Source organism: Anoplophora glabripennis, unplaced genomic scaffold, assembly GCF_000390285.2.
Source record: "Anoplophora glabripennis isolate ALB-LARVAE unplaced genomic scaffold, Agla_2.0 scaffold287, whole genome shotgun sequence".
Lineage (NCBI taxonomy): Eukaryota > Metazoa > Arthropoda > Insecta > Coleoptera > Cerambycidae > Anoplophora > Anoplophora glabripennis.
In genome coordinates this window covers 184131-208392 of record NW_019416441.1, presented here as the reverse complement: position 1 = coordinate 208392, position 24262 = coordinate 184131, and the positions used below count along the sequence as shown (strand labels likewise).

At 32.6% G+C, this 24262-nt stretch overlaps 2 protein-coding genes across 3 annotated transcripts in view; one reads left to right on the top strand and one right to left on the bottom strand.

Annotated features, from left to right (window-relative positions):
• LOC108905132 (tissue inhibitor of metalloproteinase) overlaps window positions 1–3810 on the top strand; it is a 95361-nt gene extending 91551 nt beyond the window's left edge. The window contains exon 5 of one of the 2 annotated variants that reach the window (XM_018707906.1): window positions 3537–3810. In XM_018707906.1, the coding sequence (XP_018563422.1) occupies window positions 3537–3647 (111 nt within the window). In that variant the 3' untranslated portion in view covers window positions 3648–3810. The remainder of the gene's footprint in view (window positions 1–3536) is intronic. The other variant, XM_018707905.1, reaches the window with a different exon arrangement.
• A 1-nt stretch (window position 3811) lies between these two features.
• Window positions 3812–20950, bottom strand: LOC108905127 (synapsin-like). The gene is made up of 7 exons (XM_023454563.1): window positions 20902–20950; window positions 20551–20585; window positions 20323–20502; window positions 6951–7166; window positions 4949–5170; window positions 4421–4531; window positions 3812–4002 (listed from the first exon to the last, which is right to left on the bottom strand). Exons 1-7 carry the CDS (start codon window positions 20948–20950, stop codon window positions 3826–3828), a joined length of 990 nt encoding a protein of 329 aa, XP_023310331.1. The 3' UTR covers window positions 3812–3825.
• Between the last annotated feature and the right edge of the window lie 3312 nt (window positions 20951–24262).

Here is a 24262-nt window from a genome sequence, read left to right as displayed (position 1 = left end):
GTTTGTCATGGAGCTTGTAAAACACCTTGTATACACAGATCACATTTGAGACACCTTGAACTTTTTGAATATTTTTTTTTTTATATATAAACAGCGTATTTATTTCAAGAGTTCTCGAAATGTCTTTCAATCACTTTATTTCAATTTTAGATATTCAAAAAATGTTAACGAAAAGGTGCCAAAAAAAGTTGACGTTTTAATTTTGTTGAATTTTTTTTGTGCTGCGGTTCTAGAAAACATCTGTTTCCGATTATTTTTTTAGTAACTTTACCGAGCTCTCACGTCAAAACTTGCATTAAAAACAGGGTGAACAGTTGTTTGTTAGCAGAAGTTTTGTCGCTTATATTTTTACAAGTCTCCAAATCGTCTAAAGATGAATACCGATAAAAGTGGCGAAGAAAACGTTCCAATCGATATTAAAAAAGCGGCTTCTGTCGCTAGTGATGAATTATTACCAATCAAATTAAGGTATTGATACCAATGGTATGAATTTTTCGAAGAATGATAAAGATAAGAGTAATGGTAGTAAATGAAGAAGTTCGGTTAGCTTATTTATCTGAAAAATCAAACAAGCTTAAGTCATTCAATGCTCAGAATAATGTTAGTACCCAAGAAAAACACTGATATTAGTAAATTTTCGAAATGAATACAGTTTCTAAAGAAAAAAATAAAGGTATTTTTCTATAATTTTTAGTAGATATGTAATCGAATTCAAAATTTTAATAATTTATTTGATTTTTGTGTATTTGGCTTCTATAATTACTCACTTATGGCATATTAAAACCTGATTGATATTATATAAATAGCATTTTTAATAGTTTGATTCCAATTTTAGGCTTTCAAAAAATGTTTATCCTTCAACTGGGAAACTTAATGTCTCAAATTGTTATTTATGCTTTGCTAAGGTAATAACTTATACATGAAAATATTTTTTCAATTTCCGCTTTATCAGATTTTTTCGTTTTCTTTCTCGTGAAGGGGAAATTGATTTAATCCACGGTTCATTTGTCAGAAAAGTACCACCTCGGCTCTTATCAGTTGCGAAAGAAAGGGATAGAATTAAGGGGCTTTATTGAATTAATGTATTGTAAACAGATAAGGTAAACGCAAGGCTCACTTACGTTTTATAAGGTAAAAAATGGATTAGATAGGTGTACTTTGAATATAAAATTAAAAAAACTAGCGAATCCACTTGTCACGAGCTTTCGCTGATCGAATTTTAAGTTTATTAAAGGGAAAATCTATAATTTAGGATTTTGTATAGTCTTTCTTAATTGGATGATCAAATATGTAACATATGTAATAAGATTTGAAGTCCCTCAGGGTTTGGTGCTGGGACCTTCGATCATTCTATTTTTGTAAATGACTTACCGCAATGTATCAATGGTAATGTAGTAACATTCTTTGGACAGTTATTCAGCCGGAATCCATGATGAAATATCAACTGCTAACTAAAAATTTGGTGCAGTGTTTTGCGATTTGTTATCACAAAATAAATGGTTTTATGAATTAAAATGAAAAGTTTTCGATGGAAACATAAAAAGCTAGCAATATAATTAAATGACATCATAAAATAAAATATTCGGCGTGTGCGCATAAAACATAATCGTGATAATACATGTTCGTTGAACAGATTTTAATTAAATACCTGATTTGAATATCAGCCAATGTAACAAGAACGTCGATTCAATAACATTCGTATGGCGTTTCATTCTGCGTTCAGTGATTATATATTAATACTTTAATCGACACACAAAAGCACTCAGTCAGTATCCATCATTCCGTTCCTCTATTTAACATAAAAATGAAATGGAATTATAAATTAGGCACTGCTATTATCTCCTGTCACAGCTTTTTATGCCCGACGATAATTGAACATGGAAATTTAAATTATGGTTTAAAAATAACTCAACAGAACACAATCACTACCATGAAGTTATCTACTAATTAAATTTCGTCCGGATAAGCTAATTGGTTTTAAATTAAATTTAATATGAATGTTAGAGAAAGCTTTAATGGCTAGATATAATCCTTCCAACTGTGTTATTCGCAATACCGGCCTAAAAGTCCACAGAATATGGTAATAACCTTCGTATATTCCACCAAGTTTCATTCAACTACATTCGAATTTATTATTAGATCCGATGTTCCTTGCGTGACTTGAATGACATAATTTAAATAAATTATCTAGCGAAGGGTAAAATTCACCCCAACTTTTTGGTGTTGTTCCTTCCGAGTTTGTATAAAACGAGTTACTGCAAAATCAGGTGTTTGCTAAACTGCATCACTAGATCTACGTGTAAAACTGGAAAAGTTCGAAAAAATTCCTTTTTGAAGATCCCGCCAGTCTTAGGGAGGTAATATGTAGGACACACACTCAAAAGACATTTTTGCAGCATTTTGAAATCACCACGTCCCAAAAAAATGATAAGGAATACGGAGGGGGTACCAAAACTTCTGTGTATCGATCACATGAAATAAGTGCTAGGAAATGTATTGGACCTAATAAACTAGTTAAAACACAAAGTTTATAAGGACAACTTATGGAGGTTATGGTCATCGACTCCTCAAAACGAAGCTTGAAAGAAAAATATCGCTATCGCTGGGACAGCAATAAATCCTAAAAGCAAAGCTAGAAAAATTAATAAAAACCTCTTTGGTTAATCGCAAAAGTCACAGTTATAAAACTTTAAAACGGTGAACGACTTTACAGAACTTGTATGTTTAATGAACCTAGAAGTTTTATGGACTCTCACTTTGATTACTTCCCTGATAGCTTAGGTGACTATAGCACAGAACAAGGGCAAACGATTTTACCAACATTTAAAAGAAACGGAAAAAAAGGTGTAGGGATATGTGGGACGTGAATTTGATAAAAGAGAATGTAAGGTTAGAGATAAAACGAGAAAGACTGCTGTATGTGTAGACCTTCTTAAGAAATTTTTACTCTAAATCGCATACTTCTTCGTGACACACCTTTTTTGCAAATTGAGTGGACATTTTCTTGAAAATGGTGAGTGCTGGCGCGAAACTGACTCAGATTCGTATTCAAAAGATCCAAAAATAATGCCTTCTAAAATAAAAGGTCGACAGAATGTAACTGTCCTTCTAAATCAGAAGCCAGGTTACACTTTCGATACGCTGAATTCGAATCCAACCTCAGACTTCTTTCATCACATCAAGTTTTAAAGATATCTGCGAAAATCACCGTTTTTCATTATATTTGAGTTTATGTTTCTACATCACGAGGAAATTGTTGTCGACAAAACTCGTTATGGCATCTGAAAGTACTTTTCTTCATCAAAATCAATTTTGAATCGTTCGAATATTCTATTTCGAGATATCGTGTGCTGACATTGATTATTTGCCATGTCGTGGGTTTAGATTTCTTGACGTTTCGAGAGACATATCGTTCTTTTCAAAAACTCGAAAACTTTCACGAGTTACTTCTGAGGAAGTACACACTGTATATTATTATTACAAAATATTTTATTCCTGTAAATTTTTTTAAAACGCTGATTTACATTTTTTTGCAGGGAATATGTCTACGTCAGGCGAACAAATCTTGTATGTGGACGAGGAACAAGGCCTTAGCGACCTGTAACGCAAGCCAGAAATACAAGACTTTGCTATATAACCTGCCATAGGGGGAAGAGGACGCATAGAAGACGGATTATTTTATTGTATAAATGTATTTAAGTTATGTAGAGCTTTGTAAAAAGTCGCCGTAATGTTTGGAAAACTATCGAAAATTCATATGTTGAGTGTGGGAGAAAAATTACTTTTATTAGTACATTTAGAAAAATCCAATACAAACTACTAATTTTAGTTCCTCACTTCGGAAAAATTTATATGAGACTGTATCGGTTTAGAAATTGTACCATGCAAAAAACTTACCATTTCATGGTGATCCGGATAAAATGTTTGTTCGATCAGAGGAAAATTTTCTTTGCCGAGCCTCCTTTGGACCTGTACAAGGTGGCCAAAAACCCACGGTTTATCCTGGAAAAAAGCGCGCGAATATAGTTTTTCACTTAGAATTTATATTTTTATAGAGAGACATCCTGGTTAGTTATTATTACTTGCTACACGAATATGTGTCCAAATTAAAAGTGTTACTTTTATTTCATTGTTAAATGTTGTATTTGTTATTTATTTTATAATTAGCTTTATTAACTTTAATTATATGTTATTGTATAATTTCAACATGTAGTTGTAAACCAGTCAGTCGTTAAAATGTAAAAAAAAACAATGAATGATTGACCTTTTTGTTGTTAAAAATAAATCTTATATTCATTCATTTTTATTCATTCATCGGTGATATCTTCACATCATGAAAAACAATAAATGCACATTTTCTCTGTATTTATGTAATAAAAAACCGAGTGACTGAAATTTTAAGTATTAAAAATTAACTCACCTGGAAGTTGTAAATTGAATTCAAATTGTTTATGCTTGGAACTCCGCCAAATTTCAGAGCCAATAGCAGCTTTTTGTGGTCCTCTCCGGCATCCCTGAGGTTTTGTCTGACCTGAAAAAGGAAAAAAATAGTTTTAACAAGGTAACTATTGCATTTTATTAATGCTGTTGTGTAAATCTCCATCTGTAAAGTACTGGGAATGGCATTATATGTATTTATATACTTGTTACAATCATTTTCATTTACTTTAATAGAAATCAGCATTAGGATATTTTCGAATAATTGATATTTTGTAAATATTTACTAATTTATTTTGTGATTTCTTTCATGAACATCTCTTGTAAGCTTATTTTTGTACCTTACACTCGTAATTATTGTTATAAAATGTACAAATATATTTTAATAATAAAAGTTTGTAGATACTAATGTTTTTGTGATTTGCCATCGTTTTAAATCAAAAATAAAATCTCGAACGAAAAAAAATATGAATTTTGGGACACACTGTATATATTAAGAGGTCTCTCTTACCAGCAAGAAATCGGGTCTAAATGATCTTCCAACCCTAGTACCACCTCTGAAGACCGTCATAGACACGTTGGCGCCTTCAGAAGTAGCCGTAACTGTAATTTCCCTGAACTCGGCTTGTTCTACTCTGATGTCGTAATCACCGATTTTCTTACCCCTGAAGTATTTGCTCCAATCGGTATTTTGGTCGTCGATTACCAGAAGCGTCAGATGTCTTCCAGTCACCTGCTAACAAAAAAATATATTGTTTCACGAATACAATTTAATATTTAAATTTATTTTTCATTTTTTAAATAAATAATCACAGCCACACAGAAAAAAAAAATTGGGTATACTTTTTATGCAACATATATTTTTCGTAGTAATTTGGCCTCCTGAACACGAATCTGGGGTCAGAATTGGCCCATCACGTCACAATTTTTTCCTAACCTCAAAAAACTTGTGAAAAATAGTGAAAATTGATGAAAATTTACTGGGAAAATTTGGAAAAAAATTTATTTCCACATCAAATAGTACATTTTTATGTAAAAGACTCTGCTGAATTCAAATCCACTGTCAGAATTGAGCTAGAACGTGTGGTTTTTTTTCTAACCTCAAAAAACCGAGCAGGAATCGCTATTTTCAAATTCTGAGCGGATTTTGACCAGATTTTGTATAAAGGGGTTTTTTGGGTCGCTGATTACGAATATGAATTCACATTGTAAAAATTCAAGATGGCTGATCCAATATGGCGGGTGTACTTTTTTGAAATCCACCGATTTCAGTAAAATTTGGCATCATAAGGATTGCTGGTTGATCTCACCTTCATTAATCACACATCTGGAGCCAGATTTTCATAAATCAAGGTAAAATTTGTAGGCAGAGTCATAATTTTAGGCCGAGTAGGCGGCATTTTTTCGGCAAAGTCACATTTTTAGATTGAAGGCATAAGCAGATGCAGTGATGTGCTGTGTGGCAGTAATGTGTCCTTTTCCTTGAACTTTAAAATTATTAAGAAATAAAAGCATCTAAATGCCATAGGAAAACTGCATAGTAGTTAAAAAAATCTGATTGGAAAACCATAAGCCCATGCACGACTAAATAAATGAAAGAATAAAGTAGAAACTTTTTTGTCTTGTCCCATGGAAACAAGCACATCACACTACACATCATTACATGTGTAGAGTCCTTAAGTCATTTTTTTAAGCGAAGTCACATTTTTAGACGGAGTGGAATCTTTTACCTTGATTTATGAAAATCTGGCTCCAGATGTGTGATTAATGAAGGTGAGATCAACCAGCAATCCTTATGATGCCAAATTTTACTGAAATCGGTGGATTTCAAAAAAGTACACCCGCCATATTGGATCAGCCATCTTGAATTTTTACAATGTGAATTCATATTCGTAATCAGCGACCCAAAAAACCCCTTTATACAAAATCTGGTCAAAATCCGCTCAGAATTTGAAAATAGCGATTCCTGCTCGGTTTTTTGAGGTTAGAAAAAAAACCACACGTTCTAGCTCAATTCTGACAGTGGATTTGAATTCAGCAGAGTCTTTTACATAAAAATGTACTATTTGATGTGGAAATAAATTTTTTTCCAAATTTTCCCAGTAAATTTTCATCAATTTTTACTATTTTTCACAAGTTTTTTGATGTTAGGAAAAAATTGTGACGTGATGGGCCAATTCTGATCCCAGATTCGTGTTCAGGAGGCCAAATTACTACGAAAAATATATGTCGCATAAAAAGTCCCAACTTTTTTTTTCTGAGTGGCTGTGTAATTTATCAATAAGTAATCTATTTACAATATGCAAGTACAAAATAGTTTCTTTAAAAGTAACGTTATTCGCAGAGGCGGAAAAATGCATTCTAAGGAGGCTAGGGCTCCTTAAAAGCGAGCCCTCAAGAGTTGTTATATTTTTCAGATGTCTCCGTAACCCTCCGAGACAAAAACAATGAAATTTGAAACTACCTATTTACTGTCACATGCTGAACCTTGGGGGTTAATAATTATTACCCACCGTGGACGTTACTCTGGTGGCACTTGACACAGCCGCTCCGAGAATAGAAGCGCCCTGATCCCGTGCCTGCCCAGTGAGCGACTGGACCCTCTGGAGGAGACTCTCTCGGGACTTGGCCGGAGAACTGGGAGCGCTGGTCGTCTTCGAGCCGGGGCGAAGATTGAGCGACAAATCTCCGGTGGTGCTCGACTGAGATGGAGGCGGCGGTGGCGGCGCCTAGAACAACAAAAAATACTTAATCAGGCTCTGTTCTAATGAAAATTCTTTCTTTTTGTCCATTTGTTAAGCATAATTCCAGCAGATTCATTTATTAGCTAAAACGTAGCTTACAGAGAAGGTAACAAATGAGCGGTATTCTTAAAATTAACATAGGAACGTTAAGCAATGAAGATCAAAAAAAATTTTCAAAATTTATTGAAAAATACAAAAGTTACAGTAAAAAAACCATTTTTGATTCTCAATTTCAAGAGCTAATAACTCCACAGTGTGAGCCCGGAGGAAAAAATTTTATATGAACTTGTGACATTATTTTCTCATTATCTATCCATATCCGAGAGATTGACCACCATTTCCGGGACACCCTGCATAACACACATACAGTATCGTAAATATATTTGTTCTCAAAATATCCCTATATGAAATGTTATAATGTTTCTCCTAAAAAACGGACATAGTACGCCTTGAATTTGGCTTAAAAACAAATGAGTCACACTGTATGTAAATAAAATATTTGATTAAATAATAATTTACGCATATGAAAAACTGGTCACTTGATCAAAAAATTGGTGTGCTACCACTATTATAGCATGAATAAAGTTGACGTGATGCAATTTTAGAAGTAAAATCTTAAGGAGGTTTATCTGATTTGGAATTGGCGAACAAATATTCATAAAAAAATTAATATAAGCTTAATGATATGAAGAAAATCATCCAAAAAAAATTATGACTAGTTTGGATACCTAAGAGACGAGATATTAATAAAATAATATTTAAATTATTCTATTAAGGAGGTTAATCGGGTACGGAGGTACGTCTAAAGTCTAACGAAAGTTTCTGTAGATTCGCTAGTGATTAAAGTAGTAAGCCTTTAAATTTGGCAACGTTGCACTTGGCTGGCGCGCTCGGCTCGGCGTTCGCTCGCTCCCGTTCGATCATTCTGTTTGTTTGGACTCCTGCGAATTTCAAATAAATTGCTAAATATGTCGAGGTCGCGGCGTTGCCACTATCACGCATGTGGAGGATAAGTTAGTCAACGACAGCAGTTTGAAGAAAAATTATTATAAATTATGTATCTTACAAGTACCTAATCGATTTCTACAAGCTGTCAGACCGTTCCTTAGATATCGGTTTCCTATTTATACAAGTTGCTGTGGAAACTGTTCGTCAATTGTTGTGCATTCTAAGTGGAAAGACCAAAAAATCTGCATTCTCATAAGACTGTACTAAAGTGAAAAATTATTTTATTAATACCTCGTCTCTTAGGTATCCAAACTAGTCATAATTTTTTTTTGAGGATTTTCATCATATTAATTAATTTTGTTATGAATATTTTTTCGTCAATTCCAAGTCAGATAAACCTCCTTAACACGAGAAAATCAATGTATACAACAATTTAAATAAAAAGTTCAATGCAACACTATTTCCATTAAACTATGAAGATTGAAGCTGAATCAAAGATAGTAAAATTTGCCTTCTTGAGACAGAAATCGGTAATTATCGTTGGACCATTTCTATACTGTATATATGACTAAAATCATTGGTGAAATCACCCTGTATAATATTAAATACATTTTACATAGTAATAATTTGTACTAGTGTATATATTTACACTTTTATTGTGTGCTAACTATTAGTAGTAAATTTATTAGTCGCGTGTTAGTCATAACAGTTATAACTAATGTAAAAACTGAATTAGAATATCATCGTTTTGTTCTCCGGGAGTGTATATTTCAACTCGATTTGCATACGGGGCCACGAATTCCAAATTAAATTTTCATAATTACTTTTTTACGAGCCGGTGAAACAAATTGCAAAAAGTCAAAGCGGATTTACGTGACATTTCAGGAACAACTGATTTAATCTCTGTAATTTTGCTCCCACTCTTCAAACAAAGTAACACGTATCAGCGAAATGCCCTTGCATGCGTTTTTGTTAGTGCAGGGATGTAACTCAAGCTCTTGTTTAAATTTAAAAGTTGGATTATGTGGGGTGTTAGAGAAACAACTTTTGATGGTGGATCTTTTGAATCATTTTGACCAAAAATATTGTTTACTTTACATTATCCAGAACTTGATCGTATTCTTGAAAAACTAGTAATACTTGCATGAAATTTTAATTCAATATGTGGTAAACAGGTTAAAAACCGTTCTAACATCAACACGTCACATGATGCATTGTAGTTTATTGAGTTAGATTTTTATTTCTTTTATGCTAAAGAGCAAATATTTTATAGTTTTTTAAATTTTATTAACAATGATGATGAGGAAGCGTTTGTAAAGGTCCAATCCGAGTAAATCCAAATAGTTTTTTTTTAAATCTTTCACCAAAATTCTCAATGTACTGATTTCAATAATTTATTGTTAACAGATATCTAAATTTTAATTCGAATCATCACATTGAAAGGTTAATCACATAAATTAAATGTTTGTACGATAGAGCCAAATTGACTTCTTCAGAAGATGTACTAAGGAACAATCAGTATCTACATTAAGAATCTTGTTGAAAGATTTTTTAAGAATATTGAAAAATAAAAAAATTCTGTCAGATAAAGGGAAATTAAATCCACAAAAATTCGATATACAGGCTGTTACAAATTCGCTTCTCACTACAGGGATATCGGAAACGGTAATAGGTACGAAGTATCTTAAATGGGGGCAAAGTTGCGTAATCAGCGGACCAACATTATGCCTGTAAAAAATCAAGGCTAACATGATTAGTTTTCGAAATATTTGAAAAAAAAACGAAATTTTGGAAATCCGTTTTTGTTTCATTTCAGCCTTGTTTGAGGTGGTATTGAAAAATAAGAACACTTCCTCATTCCCACTTTTTGCCCTCTATCGAATGGCATAATCAACTTTTATATGTAACGTTTCGCCTCTTCTTACAAATTTTATTTCATTTTTTGCAAGCCTTCATGACCCCCAATACTGGTACTGCCTCAGCCCGAACCAGATTCAGACGTTTTGTCTCGAAAAATTCATCTTCAGCGTATTCGTTCCAAATTTATCTAAATTTTTTATTTAGAGTTCTTTGTTTATTGAATTATCGTACACTGTAAGTGTCGTTAGACCCTGTGAAATCCATCTAGTTTTTTAAACTATTACCACCATGCATTAAAATAAAACATTATTGGAGTTTTATTCCCGTGTCCATCGTTATTTCTAGGCTTCTCGAGTGCTCAAGATTCAAACAAATTCCGATCTATTTTTTTCAGGATATTCATATAAATACATCTGACATGCTTTTTCACAGTTGCAGTTACAAATAATACAATAAATGCCGATAATGTACCTTGTAAATATTATTTTTATTTTTTAATATTTAACAGTTATGAAAAGGCTCAAAAAGTTTTTTATATTCAATGACAAGGATATCCAGAAAACTGCAATGGGAGTCTAGCCTTTCAGCTGTCTTAAAACTTCCCGAACTTAGCACCCAATCTAATTTATTCCGTTATATTCGTATTCTTTGGAAACTTGAATTAATTTTACGGTATTATACATTTAGGAACACTCCTTTCCTCGAATAATAAAACTCCAATTTCTCCTGCTTCGAGGAAGTAGTGTTCCTTACATCGTCCTGCTTAAAGTATAGTAAGTCCTCTGTCGGCGAGGGTGGTGTATCGATTTTACAATCAGGTCGTATGAAGGAAACAGGTGATTGAAAGTGGGACCTTAATTGAAAACTCTAGCGACTGTAATTTGGGAACCTCCATCAGTTTTAAGAAAATTAGTCTACATGCATAATGGAACGGCTTAGAACGAAAGAATATTTAAATTTTTGCAAGAAATCTGAGTGACGAAGTGGCCAACTACATTTACGTTTATTATAAATGTAAAATATCACATTATGGTTATAAGCAGCAAGTCAGTAGCATCACATCGAATTATTTTGTTGCACATATCAGATTGGTTACTGACGTCCATACACGATTTCATTTTGAAGATAATAGCGCGTCCACTTGTACACTTATGACACGCATTGACAGATTAAGAACTAGTAAACGCTGTGATGTGATTTATTTATGGCTATACCGCTTTCTTTTTAGGTTTTAATTGGAACACCCTGTATCTATAAACTAGATATTGTTAAAATTAATTTGATTTAGTTGAAAGTAACTTGAAAAGTTCAGAAGTTAATAATAACAAAATACGTATATTTTAGAAAAGGCATTTTTTGAACTTAATACTTATATCAACTATAGATTTACCTCGACTAGATTAGAAAGTTTACGATGAATGTAAGTCATTACTGGTTTGCACTCAAATAACTTGATAATTTTATTCACGTTTTTTCTCGGTGTAGACGATCTTGTAATTCAATCTAAAATTACTTAATTTATTTCATTTGACTGAATCTGAACCTCTTAACGTAATGAAATTTGTTGTGTTCGTGGAAAACACATTTCCATTAAACTATTGTATTTGAAAATAACATTTTTGCTATTAATAGTGCAATTAAATGGTCCTTTAAATTGCAATTTTGGTCAACTTGCCTGAATTTGAAAAAAAATTTCTTATAAAAGTTGTAGAGCATAAAATTCTACATAAAAATGATTATTGACTTTTTCTTGTACTATTAAAATTAACAGAGTTAGGGTGATTAGAAGTTAAGGGATGATTTCAGAAATTTAAAAAAATCATAACAAGCAGAAAAAATTAATGAATCTTATAATTTTTTTTAATCTACTCTAAAAAATTTAAACTATATTTTCAGAGGAATAGATTATATTTTTTAATTTTTAATAAAAAAGTTATAACAAACCGAACGTTATTTTTTATCTTTGTTGTAAAACAAAATTTCGAAAGCAAATTTTCATGATTGGATGGATGATTTCAGTAATTTAAAAAATCATAACAAGCAGAAAAATGAATGAGTTTATATATTTTTTTTCAATATATCTACTCTAAAAAATGTAAACTATCTTTTCAGAGAAATATATAAGTATATTTTTTAATTTTTAATGAAAAACTTAACAATTTCAATTTTTTAATCGTTAATTTTTATGATTTAACACTAAAACAATTTTTTCTATACAATTCGATTGATTTTTTAAAATAATGAAAAGTTGCTTTCGAAATTTTGTTTTTCGACAAAGATAAAAAATCACGTTCGGTTTGTTATAACTTTTTTATTAAAAATTAAAAAATATATCTATTCCTCTGAAAATATAGTTTGCATTTTTTAGAGTAGATTGAAAATCTTATATATAAAATTCTCGTGTCACAATGTTCGTTCCCGTACTCCTCCGAAACGGCTTGACCGATTCTCATGAAATTTTGTGAGCATATTGAGTAGGTCTGAGAATCGGCCAACATCTATTTTTCATACCCCTAAATGTTAAGGGTGGTCCACCCCAAAATTTTTTTTTTTATTTTTTGGACAAAATTTTCTGTTTTTATTTTTTCATGATTCAGCATTGAAAATACATACAGTTCTAAATTTTCACCCTTATACAATCAACCCCTGATTTTTAATCACGATTTTTATATTATTTTGTTCCATCCACAGTTCCACAAGATGGCAACACAACGTTTGCCGGGTCAGCTAGTAACATTATAAAATTCATAAATTTTTTAAAATTTCTGAAATCATCCCTTAACTTCTAGCCACCTTAACTCTGTTAATTTTAATAGTACAAGTAAATGTCAATGTACCATTTTTATGTAGAATTTTATGCTCTACAACTTTTATAAAAAATTTGTTTTCTAACTCTTACCCCTTTTGACATATTTTGAAAAACTCCTTTATTCTATCTTTTCTCACTGTCACTGTCGCTTATTATATACCGTAAACTAAATTCAGGAAAGTTGACCAAAATTGCGATATAAAGGCCGATTTAATTGGACTATAAAGAGGACAAACTGTACAGGGTGGCCCATTTTAGATAGGAGGCAAGGTAAAAGCTAAATAGTGATGATAGAAAAAGTTAACAGATTTTTTTCGGGATTAGTTTGGAAATACAAACAAATCCTGACTAATTTAATTGAATTTCGATTTTTCAAATTTAGCCAATTTGTATTGGTTATACCCGGTTATTCTTAATTACATATTTTCGGAGAAAGGCAACATAAGGTTTTTATTTTCTAGTGGAACATCATTCTGTGCATTTTTGCAGCAGTTTTTATTACTTTTTAGTTTTTCGAAACGAAATGTTGACACTTTAATTCTGTTCTCTACGTACAAAAAGATACTTTAGTTAACTAGAACGAAAGACTTTTTCATACAACTGTTAATTATTATTAATTTAATTATATAAAATTTTCGAATCTCTTCTAAAGTCTCAAATAGTTTCTTCTAAAGTTCATATTTTGATAACACTTCGCTTTATACGCCAGACCAATATAGCTTTCGGAATAAGTGTTCAACATTAATAAACTTATTCAAGTAATTTAATAAAATCTTACCTTACGGATAATCGAGAACAATAATTATGTTAACCATAATGGTTGCAAATCTGAGTTAAGAAATATTAAACAAGGTGTTCCATAAGGGTCCATTGTAAGTCCTATATTTTTTATTGTGCTTAAATTATTTATTTTTGTTTTTAGTTTAATATGACCCCCATTCAATCGAGTTAGCTAGGATTTGTTTGCGTCACTAAAATCTCGAAAAAAATCACTGGACACCTTTATCAGATATTTCATCTATTAATTATTTCCTCTACATTACAATCCCATCTAAAATGGGCCACCACGTACATTTAATAACTGTTAGCTAAAGGCTCGCAACTCGTAAGCACAAGGCAAAGAGGAGGAGGGGAAGCGTAAGGGGCAATACTCGACGGTTTTTAATTACACAAACGACTTTTTACAGCAGAGAAAATATTACAAAGCATTACTTAAAACGCCACCAAACGTGTCTTTTTGGACGAATTTAATTTGACGGATCCCACTTGCCCGGAAGCCATAAAAGAGTAATTGCGCGAATTATTCGCTGCTTGCGGTATATCTCTTTGCGCTGTGGGAGAGGTTTTTAAGGAGGGTGTAATAGTTCAGTGTCGGATTATGTCGCCGGAACACCAGAATACTTTTCGGGCGGGGTGGCGGAACAACAGAAGGCTCTTATTTAAGCAATAAATATTAAGGGATCTAACAAATAAATTCTTATATTTTTTGGGACTGCCACCTATCATATTTATTATAAACTAGGTGACAGTAATTTATCATTTTCGGAGGCCATTTTCAACGACTAATTCAATCTTTTATTTGTATTATATACAAATAAAAATTATCCAGAGAATAGCACCCTCCAGAATAACATGTTTGTTAAACTTCAAAATCATTGTCAAGATCATACTATAGTCTTTGTTGGATACGTCTATTAAATGCTATACATTTCCAAACGCCACTATCAAAATCAACTCTGTGCAGAATACAAAGGTTTGAAGAAATTGTAACCGTGAAAGACAAGCCACAATCGGGACGAGCAAGAACTGCAACTAATGACAATAACGCTGTTGAAGTACGTATTACAGAGTTTTGTAGAAGATCCTCATACTTCCGTTCGTAAGGCCTCTAGTAGCAAGTATTTTTATATCTATTTGCTGAATTTTAGTAATTTTTAGTGTTAGTAATTAGTAATGACTAATTACAGTCACTAAAATTTTAATAAAAAGTTAAGTAATTAGTGTTTAAAATATCAATAAGTTTTGAAATAAGCCTACTTTGAGAAAATTCACTTATTTTATACACCGTAATATTGTAAGAGTTCAATTAAAAGCTTCTTTGCTCGAAAAGCGTCCACATTAAGAAGTTTACATTATTTTTAGAAAATAAAATTTTATATTAGAAATTGTAGCCCGAATAGTAAAAAACCTAACCTTAAAAAAATTAAAACTTAATATGTAATAGGAATGTAACATAACTAAACCTTTAACTTTTCATTTTCGAGCGCGAGCTCCGCTTTTCGGTGCTTGTATACTATTAGAAATATGCAACAGTAAATTTAAACAATTGTTTACTTAAAGTTAAAGGTTTACCCCACACGGACGATTTTGTTTTATGTTAATATGTTGAATAATGTACGACTACGGCTAACAGGCGCAAAATGTTAAGTAGCTTAGGATCTAAACGATGAAAATATATATATATTTTTAAATTGTAGGTAATTATGCTGGCTAATCTACCGTAATGGAATATTTTATAAATATACATAAATATACGTCCAAAAATTAAAAAAACTGTGACGTATAAAACTAGGGTGACGTACAAAACCTTACCAAAACTGCAAAAATGAAGATACTTGACTTTTGCAAATTGCTTTTAGTTTCTGCATATTTACACTATGTGTGTACCAAATTTCAAGTGTCAGCAAAGCTTTGAACAAATTTGGCAAAGTTTCGAGTTTCATATGCCGATGAAAGTATAACACCTTATAGAACAAAAAGTTTTGCTCTCCTGATTTCCGGCTTTAGCGTCATTATTGCATATATATTGAACTATAGTTTTCGAAAGTTTTATCACTTTTTGTTTATAATTGACATTTTTACAGCAACTTAAAAAAATTGGCGTTTTAAACCGTTGTTTCAATCTCACGGCTTTGTTATTGCAAATTTCGTAATCGGACCACCGCCATTTTGTAGCTATTTTTATTACGAACAAAATCATGTCCTAAGCATTTTTTCGTACAAAGTCATCCCGCTGTTATTTAAAGAAAACTACTAAAAAAATTTTTTTTTTCACGATTAAATTGTTAATAACTTTTTTTCCTGATAAAATACTTTGTCAGCAAATTAGCCTGTTATTATACTCATCATTGAAAGTAGACCTGTGTACTTATTCCGAGTTATCAAGAAAATGTCACCAACAGTAACTTTTCGGCCTCTGCCGACTGGAGTAATAGTTCATACGACAAAAAAATCCTATTTTTTGTCGTACTATTACCCCCTGTATTGACGAGAGATCTTTCTGAAACACCCTGTATAAATCTTGACTAACAGCAAGATTTCTTGTCTATAAAACGCCCGCTATAAATAATTTTCGTGTCCCTTTTCTTACTCCAGTATTTGTATGAATCCCGTATAAAATTCCATTAAAATTTTTTTTATTAAGTTGTGAATTACTTTGTTACAACATATAACGTACGTTGTCAATCTGAAGAACTAGAAATGAGTTTTTACTGTACAACAAACATATGCAACCACTTTTACATGAGCAACATCGTGAAATGTATATGTATACGTGTGCTATAGCGAACAAACAAAAAAAATTAATAAGTGTGTACTATGTTAGTACCAATCTGTGTCAGGACCTATTTAGGTTTCATTGAAAATTAGAAAAACATGGAAAATTTGGAAAAATTTAACTTTTATTGCAGTCGAAGATATAAAAAGTTCAAGCCACTTTGCATGCCAATATAAATGTAATCTCACTGGAAATAAATAGGGTTTACTCAAATGCAGATGTACTTGAAATTTATATAGCGTATTACCTAGTGCTCCCTCTGTGCGTCATATTTTTTTTAATCTAGATTTTGAGATATTGTTGTTGAAAGTTGTTCATTTTAACATAGGTTTATATGGCGAAGATGGACGGTGCGGCTCTTTTTTGCCCATACTGAGAAAAAAATGTAGAAATTGTGAAACAAGATTTTTCCATAGCTGATAGTACACAGTATTATCTTATTTTTGATGTAAAACTAATGTAATAATAAATTTTTGAACATAGTACAGCTGCATTAATTAGAAACAGAAACCAATAATTGCATTTCTGTCTGACTTGAGGATTAATGTGGCAACGTCGCAATCAGCTGACAGCAAGGAGGGAATACATTTGAAAGGCTTGATAAAAACGAAATTGATTATTGATTTCAAACATATACATTTTTCCTAAATCCCATGTACATTGTCATCAACAATAAATTATCTACAACAGATGATTTTTTGTCATGTTTTTAAAAAACTGATTAATAAAAAAAGACTAGGAAGCTGTGATATATTTATTGGAATAAAAAATACAGTTGATAAATCCTTTTAACATATTTAATGGTTTATAAAAACATCGTAATCCGTACCCAGCAATATTTAGGGTTACATAAAGTTTTCTTTACTTGAATCATATAATTAGTTATACTTGAGATAAATATTTGTAAGCAAACTTTATATCTAAAAAAAATGTTATAGTTGCAAAACTTTTGTAACATTACTAAAATAAAGATGACAAACACGAACAGTGAGTAATAATGTAATTTCTATCACAGAACCTTCAAAATTGCATCCAATATTTTCTATGACTTGGACGAGAGATGGGCGCGAGTGTCATTTCATTTCTTTAGAACTAAATTAATATAATTCTCGTTGTTTGAGGTCTGTAGGTTCGCTGTGTGTGCACAACTGCTAGTCAATTATTACTGCTGTCGCCACATCTACATAGTGTTTATGCCTTCATTAAATATAATTTAAAACTACTTAAATATGATATTTTTATGTTGTTAATTAGTCAATATGTATGCTATGTGCATAAGAATAGATTTCTTTGCTATATATGTAGATAATGTTTATCACAAATAATTTCAATGGAATTTAAATTGGCAGCGGGTTTTAGTTCCATAAGAAAAGCATAGGACCCCCCCTGCGCTCCTCACTTCCCTCGGACCCTGATATACCTCCTTAATAGTTATTATTTGTAACAAAATACAATGGTGTACGGTAACTTTAATTTTTCCTAAAGAAATTTCCTGTTTAGAAAAACTCATAAAGCCGATAAGCAACAGGCCCTTATTGCCTTTCGCATAAAATCCCTTCTACATCAAATTCTGATCAACCGGCGTTCTTTCATTTGCTCGATTCGTTTCACCGATACAGTCCTAAAAGGCAGCGTCTTAAAGTCCCTTCCCAAACGTCATAAAAATGAATCCGAAAAAACGTGGAATGTGTAAAGCTTAATTCAATTGTAAAATTGGCAAAGAGGTACGAGATTTTTCCGATCTTTTCCGAGAATTAAATTCCGTTTTACACAAAAGCAAATAAAAGAAGTCTTCCATGTGACTGAACAGAGTTCATGAAATTTATTGCCAACCCTGGGGAAGTATTTTAATTAAAACTCCAAGATATTTCCAAGAAAACACATCCCTTTTGCAAACACGGGGTTCACTAATGTGTTTTTAGCCATGAATAAACTGCAATGTATATTTCCTTTGCGGTGTAACCTCTAGGAAGGGTTCGGAGCAAAAGGAACTTTTACCATTTATTAAAATGGGAAAAGCTCTTGCTAATTGACCCTACCTACATAAAGCTGATGATAGATGAAGCGGCTTTGAATAGGCAAGGTCTACGGACATTGAATGCAAGGGGTTGCTTTTAGTTCACTTTCATTTTAGAGATATCGTGTTGCGGTTATAAGGGGTGGATTAGGCATTTCCAATTTTATGGAAAGATTACACAGGTTTCCTCAAAAGGACACGTCAGCAAAACTGAGTTCTAAGAAAACAGTTGTAAGAAACAGTTGCATAGAGATTTTAAAAAGTTTACTAAAAATGTTTTTTAATAGTTTAGATTCAGTTAATTTTTGAGGAGTATATTGCGTTGTAGGTACTAAATTATTTATTCCAAATTTATTTTTAATGAACTTAATAAATAAATAAATTAATTTATTAACCCCGACAAAGTATAACAAAAGAAAAATTCACCTTGGATTTTAAAAAGATCTGCCGTTGTTTTTAATTTTGAACTTTTATTAAATATTTAATAAGATCTCTCTAAGGGAATTTTGAGGAAGCGTAATTTGTCAGATTTTTATTGGGCATTTCTAAATAATCTTGTTTACAGGAATAAAATTCCATTACATCCCTTTATTAAATTTTGTTATGGAATGTTCTTACTTATTTCATAATATAGTCGGTTTGTTGGCAGAGATATTATTAAAATAAGTTTACAAATATAAAAAGAAACGGGAAAGAACGATACAGTAATTTTCGGTTTTCTCCCAAAGGTTTTTTTTGTTAATTTTAATTTTTATAATATACAGGGTATCCCAGACTCGACGCCCCAGTGATATATTACAGGGTAACGAAAAATGTTACTGAAGATTTGAAGTATGGAGTTCAAGTGGCATGGATTGAAGTGCATTTTGCACCAAAACTTAAAATTTTAGATATTTTGAAAATTGTGTTGATAACGTCATCATTTTTGTTTTCCAGGAACATACCTGTATTTTTCCATATTCAAAAACCACATATTTTTCCGATAAAGTTTTATTTAAAAGTTTTTTCTCTATCTATTTTTATTAAAAAGTTATGATCAGAAGTAAAAACAATAATTAGAACGTCAAAGTTACATTAGTCATAACTTGATCGGACATTCTCTGGAAAACAGTTGATTGGGTTACATTATTATAACGTTTACTTGTCATCAGTGTCAAACGAGTATTGCTTAGCGCTTTCAAGTGTTTACAGACAGGGTATAGTTAGCAGTTTTCAGTGTTTGTTCGATTATTTGTAACAATGCTATCACACGCAGAAAAAGTTGATATGTTATTAATTTATGGAGAATCTCAGAAAGATTCTAGAAGATCTGTTCAGTTGTATAGGGAAAGATTTCCTGAACATCACGTTCCTTACCACAAAATTCGGGCTGTTTGTGTGTTTGTCAGGCTAGAAAGAAACCTACGACAAAATGAAAATGCATTTTCGATTCGATAGGGAAAAACATACTTCAAATTTTCAGATATCACTGAATGAGCCTGTTGAGTTTTTTAGTGTATACCTACTTTAGTGACTCTGATTGTACTATACTATTGTTCTTCAGTTTAGGTGGATGGTTATTGCCATTTTTAGGGCACTTTCTAATAGTCATTTACAAAGACCAACCACGTTCTCGGATCTCTGTTTTACCTTCGATTTGAAACTAAGTTTTTCTTCACATATCGCAACTAGAATATTGGTTTTATTGTAAAACGATGTGTCAGTTAATCCTCTTCCCCTATTAAGATTTTTGGGGGGTAAATTCCCTCTTCGATCGAAAATCGACATATTTCGGCGTTATTCGAAAAATTTTCTGAGTTATTCGCTCTGTTTCGTTTTCAAGAACCCACCCTGTATGTAGTCTGTATGTTGAGAACGAGTAGTGACCTCTAGCCTACAGTTCTGGGCCTGGAGTATACACATATTGCGAATTATACGGTCGGCGTCTTCAAAATTAACGACAGCTACTCACCTGGGGCTGGGCGGTGACCGGCGGCTTGGTGTAGGGGTCCACCGGCGCCTCGGCATCATCGCACTCCGAGGACAGGTCCCCGGAGCTGAAGCGCCGTTTCAGGTAATTGACATTGGAGGTGAAGGACTGCCGGAAGCTGCTGAACGAAATGGTGGGGCCGTTGGCGGTGGGGCCGCAATACTTGCCGCAGTCGGAAATCTTGCCGGCTCTTGTCTACGCCGCCCTCACCTCCGCTGTGCCACGAGCGGGCCCCGACACCTTGTCTGCAACAAAAAAAAAAAATAACAGTCAGCGGGGTGTCGCAGGCTCAAATTAAATTTTTTTATTATCACTTCGTTCTTGCTTCATAGATATTTTCAAGATGAGAAATCAAGGATTTAATAAGTAATAGTGGCTTTTTAAAATGTATAGCGATCATAGTTAGCTATGACATTAGCCTTACACATAGCAAGCATAATAAACACAACAGTAGAGCGCTCTGTGTCATTGTAATATTGCCCCTTTTTAACGTATACACGAACGTAGCGAACATAGCTACTATAGTACAGCGTGTGACCGAAGAATTAAACATTAAATTACTTTTAAAATGCGTAACGATCATGGCGAAAGTAGCTATAGTATAACACATAATGGTTAACTGGTGTAACGTTCTTAAGGTTCTATTAACGTTTCAACGTGAATATCGAACATAGCTGCTATAACTATACCTATAAGTACGATCGTATTCGATGCAAAGCAGAGCAAAAAATTGTCGGTCTTTTATCAAAGGAAAATCGTGTCATCATTTTTAGGAGGCGTAAGATGAACCGTTTCAAATTTAAAATGAAATTGAATGTAAAATCTGAAATACCGCCGCATACGCACTGTGTTCTGGTACTAGCTGTAGTCGGCCAGGTGCATCGAGTGTACGAAGTGGTCGGTTATACGTCAAATACTAACCTGGCGAGCTTGATCGTAGAGCAGGGAACAATAAACAGTGGCGCGTACAGAGGTGAAATGTAGTACATATGTGGAATTTAAATAACGAATTGGATTTATAATAAATTACATTTAAAACAAATAGTTTATGAGAATAAAGGGATTTTTGTAGGAACAGGGTTCCAGACGTGAACTGATCTCTTCATCGCACCCCATTACGATTCTTTTTTTTATAAGGAGAACGAAGTTTCAAAGCAAAAACCTTGTATAACAGATATACTATAAATATTTACAGAATGAAAACAAAATATAAATCCTATGATATGATTCTATCAAATGAAAACACTAACAACAATTCTCTACCAATCTCAACAAAATAAGTTATTTTTCTATCAAACAAGAAATGTTAACAAATTATAAACAAAATATAAATTCTATGATTTATGTACTGTACGCCAAACTGCATTTTTCTCATCTTCATTTAATATTAATTTCTTCTTTGCACCCCCTTTTTTAGGTTTCTTAACGTCTCCTTCAATTTTCTTCTCTCTTAAAATTTTGAAAACAGATAATTCGCTTACTCCAGTATATCTAGAACACATTTCCACCAAACCAGTCTTCAGTTTCATGGGATGATCCTTTTCTAAAGGGTTATAGACATTTAATATTATCGTTTTTTCTCTGTAACTTAATATAGATTTTTTTGTACCCACAGCAGTACATCCGGCTCGCGAACATCCAGGCACCGCCTCCATTTATCCATATAACGACAACAGAGCAATAATAATACAAAAAACTTCACTTCACTAGCACAGAAAATATAATAGCATTCACGATTCACAAACAACAGCCCGAAACACACACACAGCACACAAATAAAACACTAAAAACACTTTTGTTACGGAGCACAAGAAATATGATTTCACTCACAAATTCTCAAATAATAGCGCGAAACACACATATAGCCCGAAAGAAATATAATTGCACTTATAACAGTTATAACCTCACAAATATCGCGAGCGAGAAACACGCAGCACCAATACAACCGAAACGAAACTGACCACGCCAGGCCGGCACGCGCGCCGCCGCAAAAAACACAAGACACAAGTCATATGAGGGATAATGAAGGGAGTAATAAATGTATTGTTGTCCTGCCGCCCAATGTGCGAAGGAGATGCCTTTGTTTTTCATTTTGTCCTTCATAAATATATAACTGTTAATCCATAATGCATAAAGAAATTATTCAATTTCCAAAACCCCCTATAAAATGTGTTGCACTGATTCCCTTGACAGGCAATGATTTATTACTTTGCATCGAATACGATCGTACTATAAGTAGCATTAGCTATCCACAATTGCATTTATTCTTAATATACATAACAAACACAGCTAGCACAGCTCTCTGTGGGATCGTAATATTGTCATTTTTACATGTACAGCCAACGTAGAGGACATAGCTAGTATGGCGCACTGTGTGACGGAGAATTAAAGAGGGGTTGCTATTTTTAATACGGATAATAGTCCAGTCACTGAAGCATTTTGGCTACCAATTTTTTCGGATGGAATGGATCGACGTGAAATTTGAACTGTAGCTACGGAATAGCCCAAGAAATAAAAGTTATATAGTGCCGATGTGTGCTTTTACCCCTTCTGGAGGGTGGGAATTTTTTTTATTAAAAATAACCTCCCGATTCGATAGAGGGACGAATTCTAAGCAAAAAATGTTTTTTGTACAGTCAATACTTTTTGAGTTATTTGTGCCTAAACATAGCCCAAAAAATGCCATTTTCCTCGAATATCTCAAAAACTACAAGTTTTATCAAAAAAATGATTATAAGCAAAAATGAAGGTAATTAAATAGCAAAGAGATCGCTTTTTTATTTTTGTAGATGGTATAGAACCCGAGTTATGACTCCCAGAAGTTGAAGCCAATTTCGAAGATAGCTATAATCGAAACGTTCAACGTCCTGTAGCGGAAAAATTAAAGGTTTTTCGATGAAAACTTATATAACACCTATTAAAGTTCTTGAAAACACCTTTAAATTGAGTTGTGGTAGAAGTCGTTAGCATAAAAACTAATGCAGTTTCAATCAAAATAAAATGATTGTCTTGATTTTTGAGAAAAAAAAATCGGTATTAAAATTAATGACGCCGGAAAAAAAAATAAACGTATTCCTTCTGCATTTCACTTTATTTATGTATTAACAGTTGATTCTGGGAGTTTAAACGAATTTAGAAGCCTAAATTTAAAAAATAGTACATTATACTATAAGGGAGAGAAATGCGTTATTTTGGCAGAGGTGCAATTTGAAGCCCGAGGGCTACAATGCACCGAGGACAAAATAGCATCTCTCCCGAATGGTATATACTATTTTTTCCACGGTCTCATTAACTTAAAAACACATATTTTGTCATTATGAAGTAAGTAGCACCAGAATTATTGTATTCGGATTTGAGCATTTATTTAGTAGTCGTTGAGTTATTGTCATAACTACAAAATAAACAAACAAAAAGAATTGTCAAATTAAGGTGCTAGTTTGGTTTAGTTTAAAGTTTGTTTAGTGCACAATGAATAATTGTGAGTCGGAAGAGATTGTGGAGGCTGCAAATATTGCAATAAGCAATTTGCTGCCTACGAAGTCAAGATCTTTATACGATATAGCCTACAATCGGTTCAAAAAGTGGTGCGCCGAGAAAAATGTTCAAGTATACAGCGAGAATGTTTTGTTGGCATACTTCAGTGAAAATGCAAAGAATTACAAGTCTTCCACATTATGGGCGCAATATTCTATGGTTAAGTCATGCTTGATAATTTACGACAACATAGATATAAGCAAATTCCCCAAGCTGATCGCATTTTTGAAAAGAACCGGTGACGGATATCAAGCGAAAAAATCGAAAATATTGACAAAGGGTGAAATCGACCGTTTTCTATCAAGTGCAGATGACAAAGAATTCTTAATGATTAAGGTAAGATTACTTTTGTTGTTAGGTATTTCAATTATTAAGTATTTTGATTTTT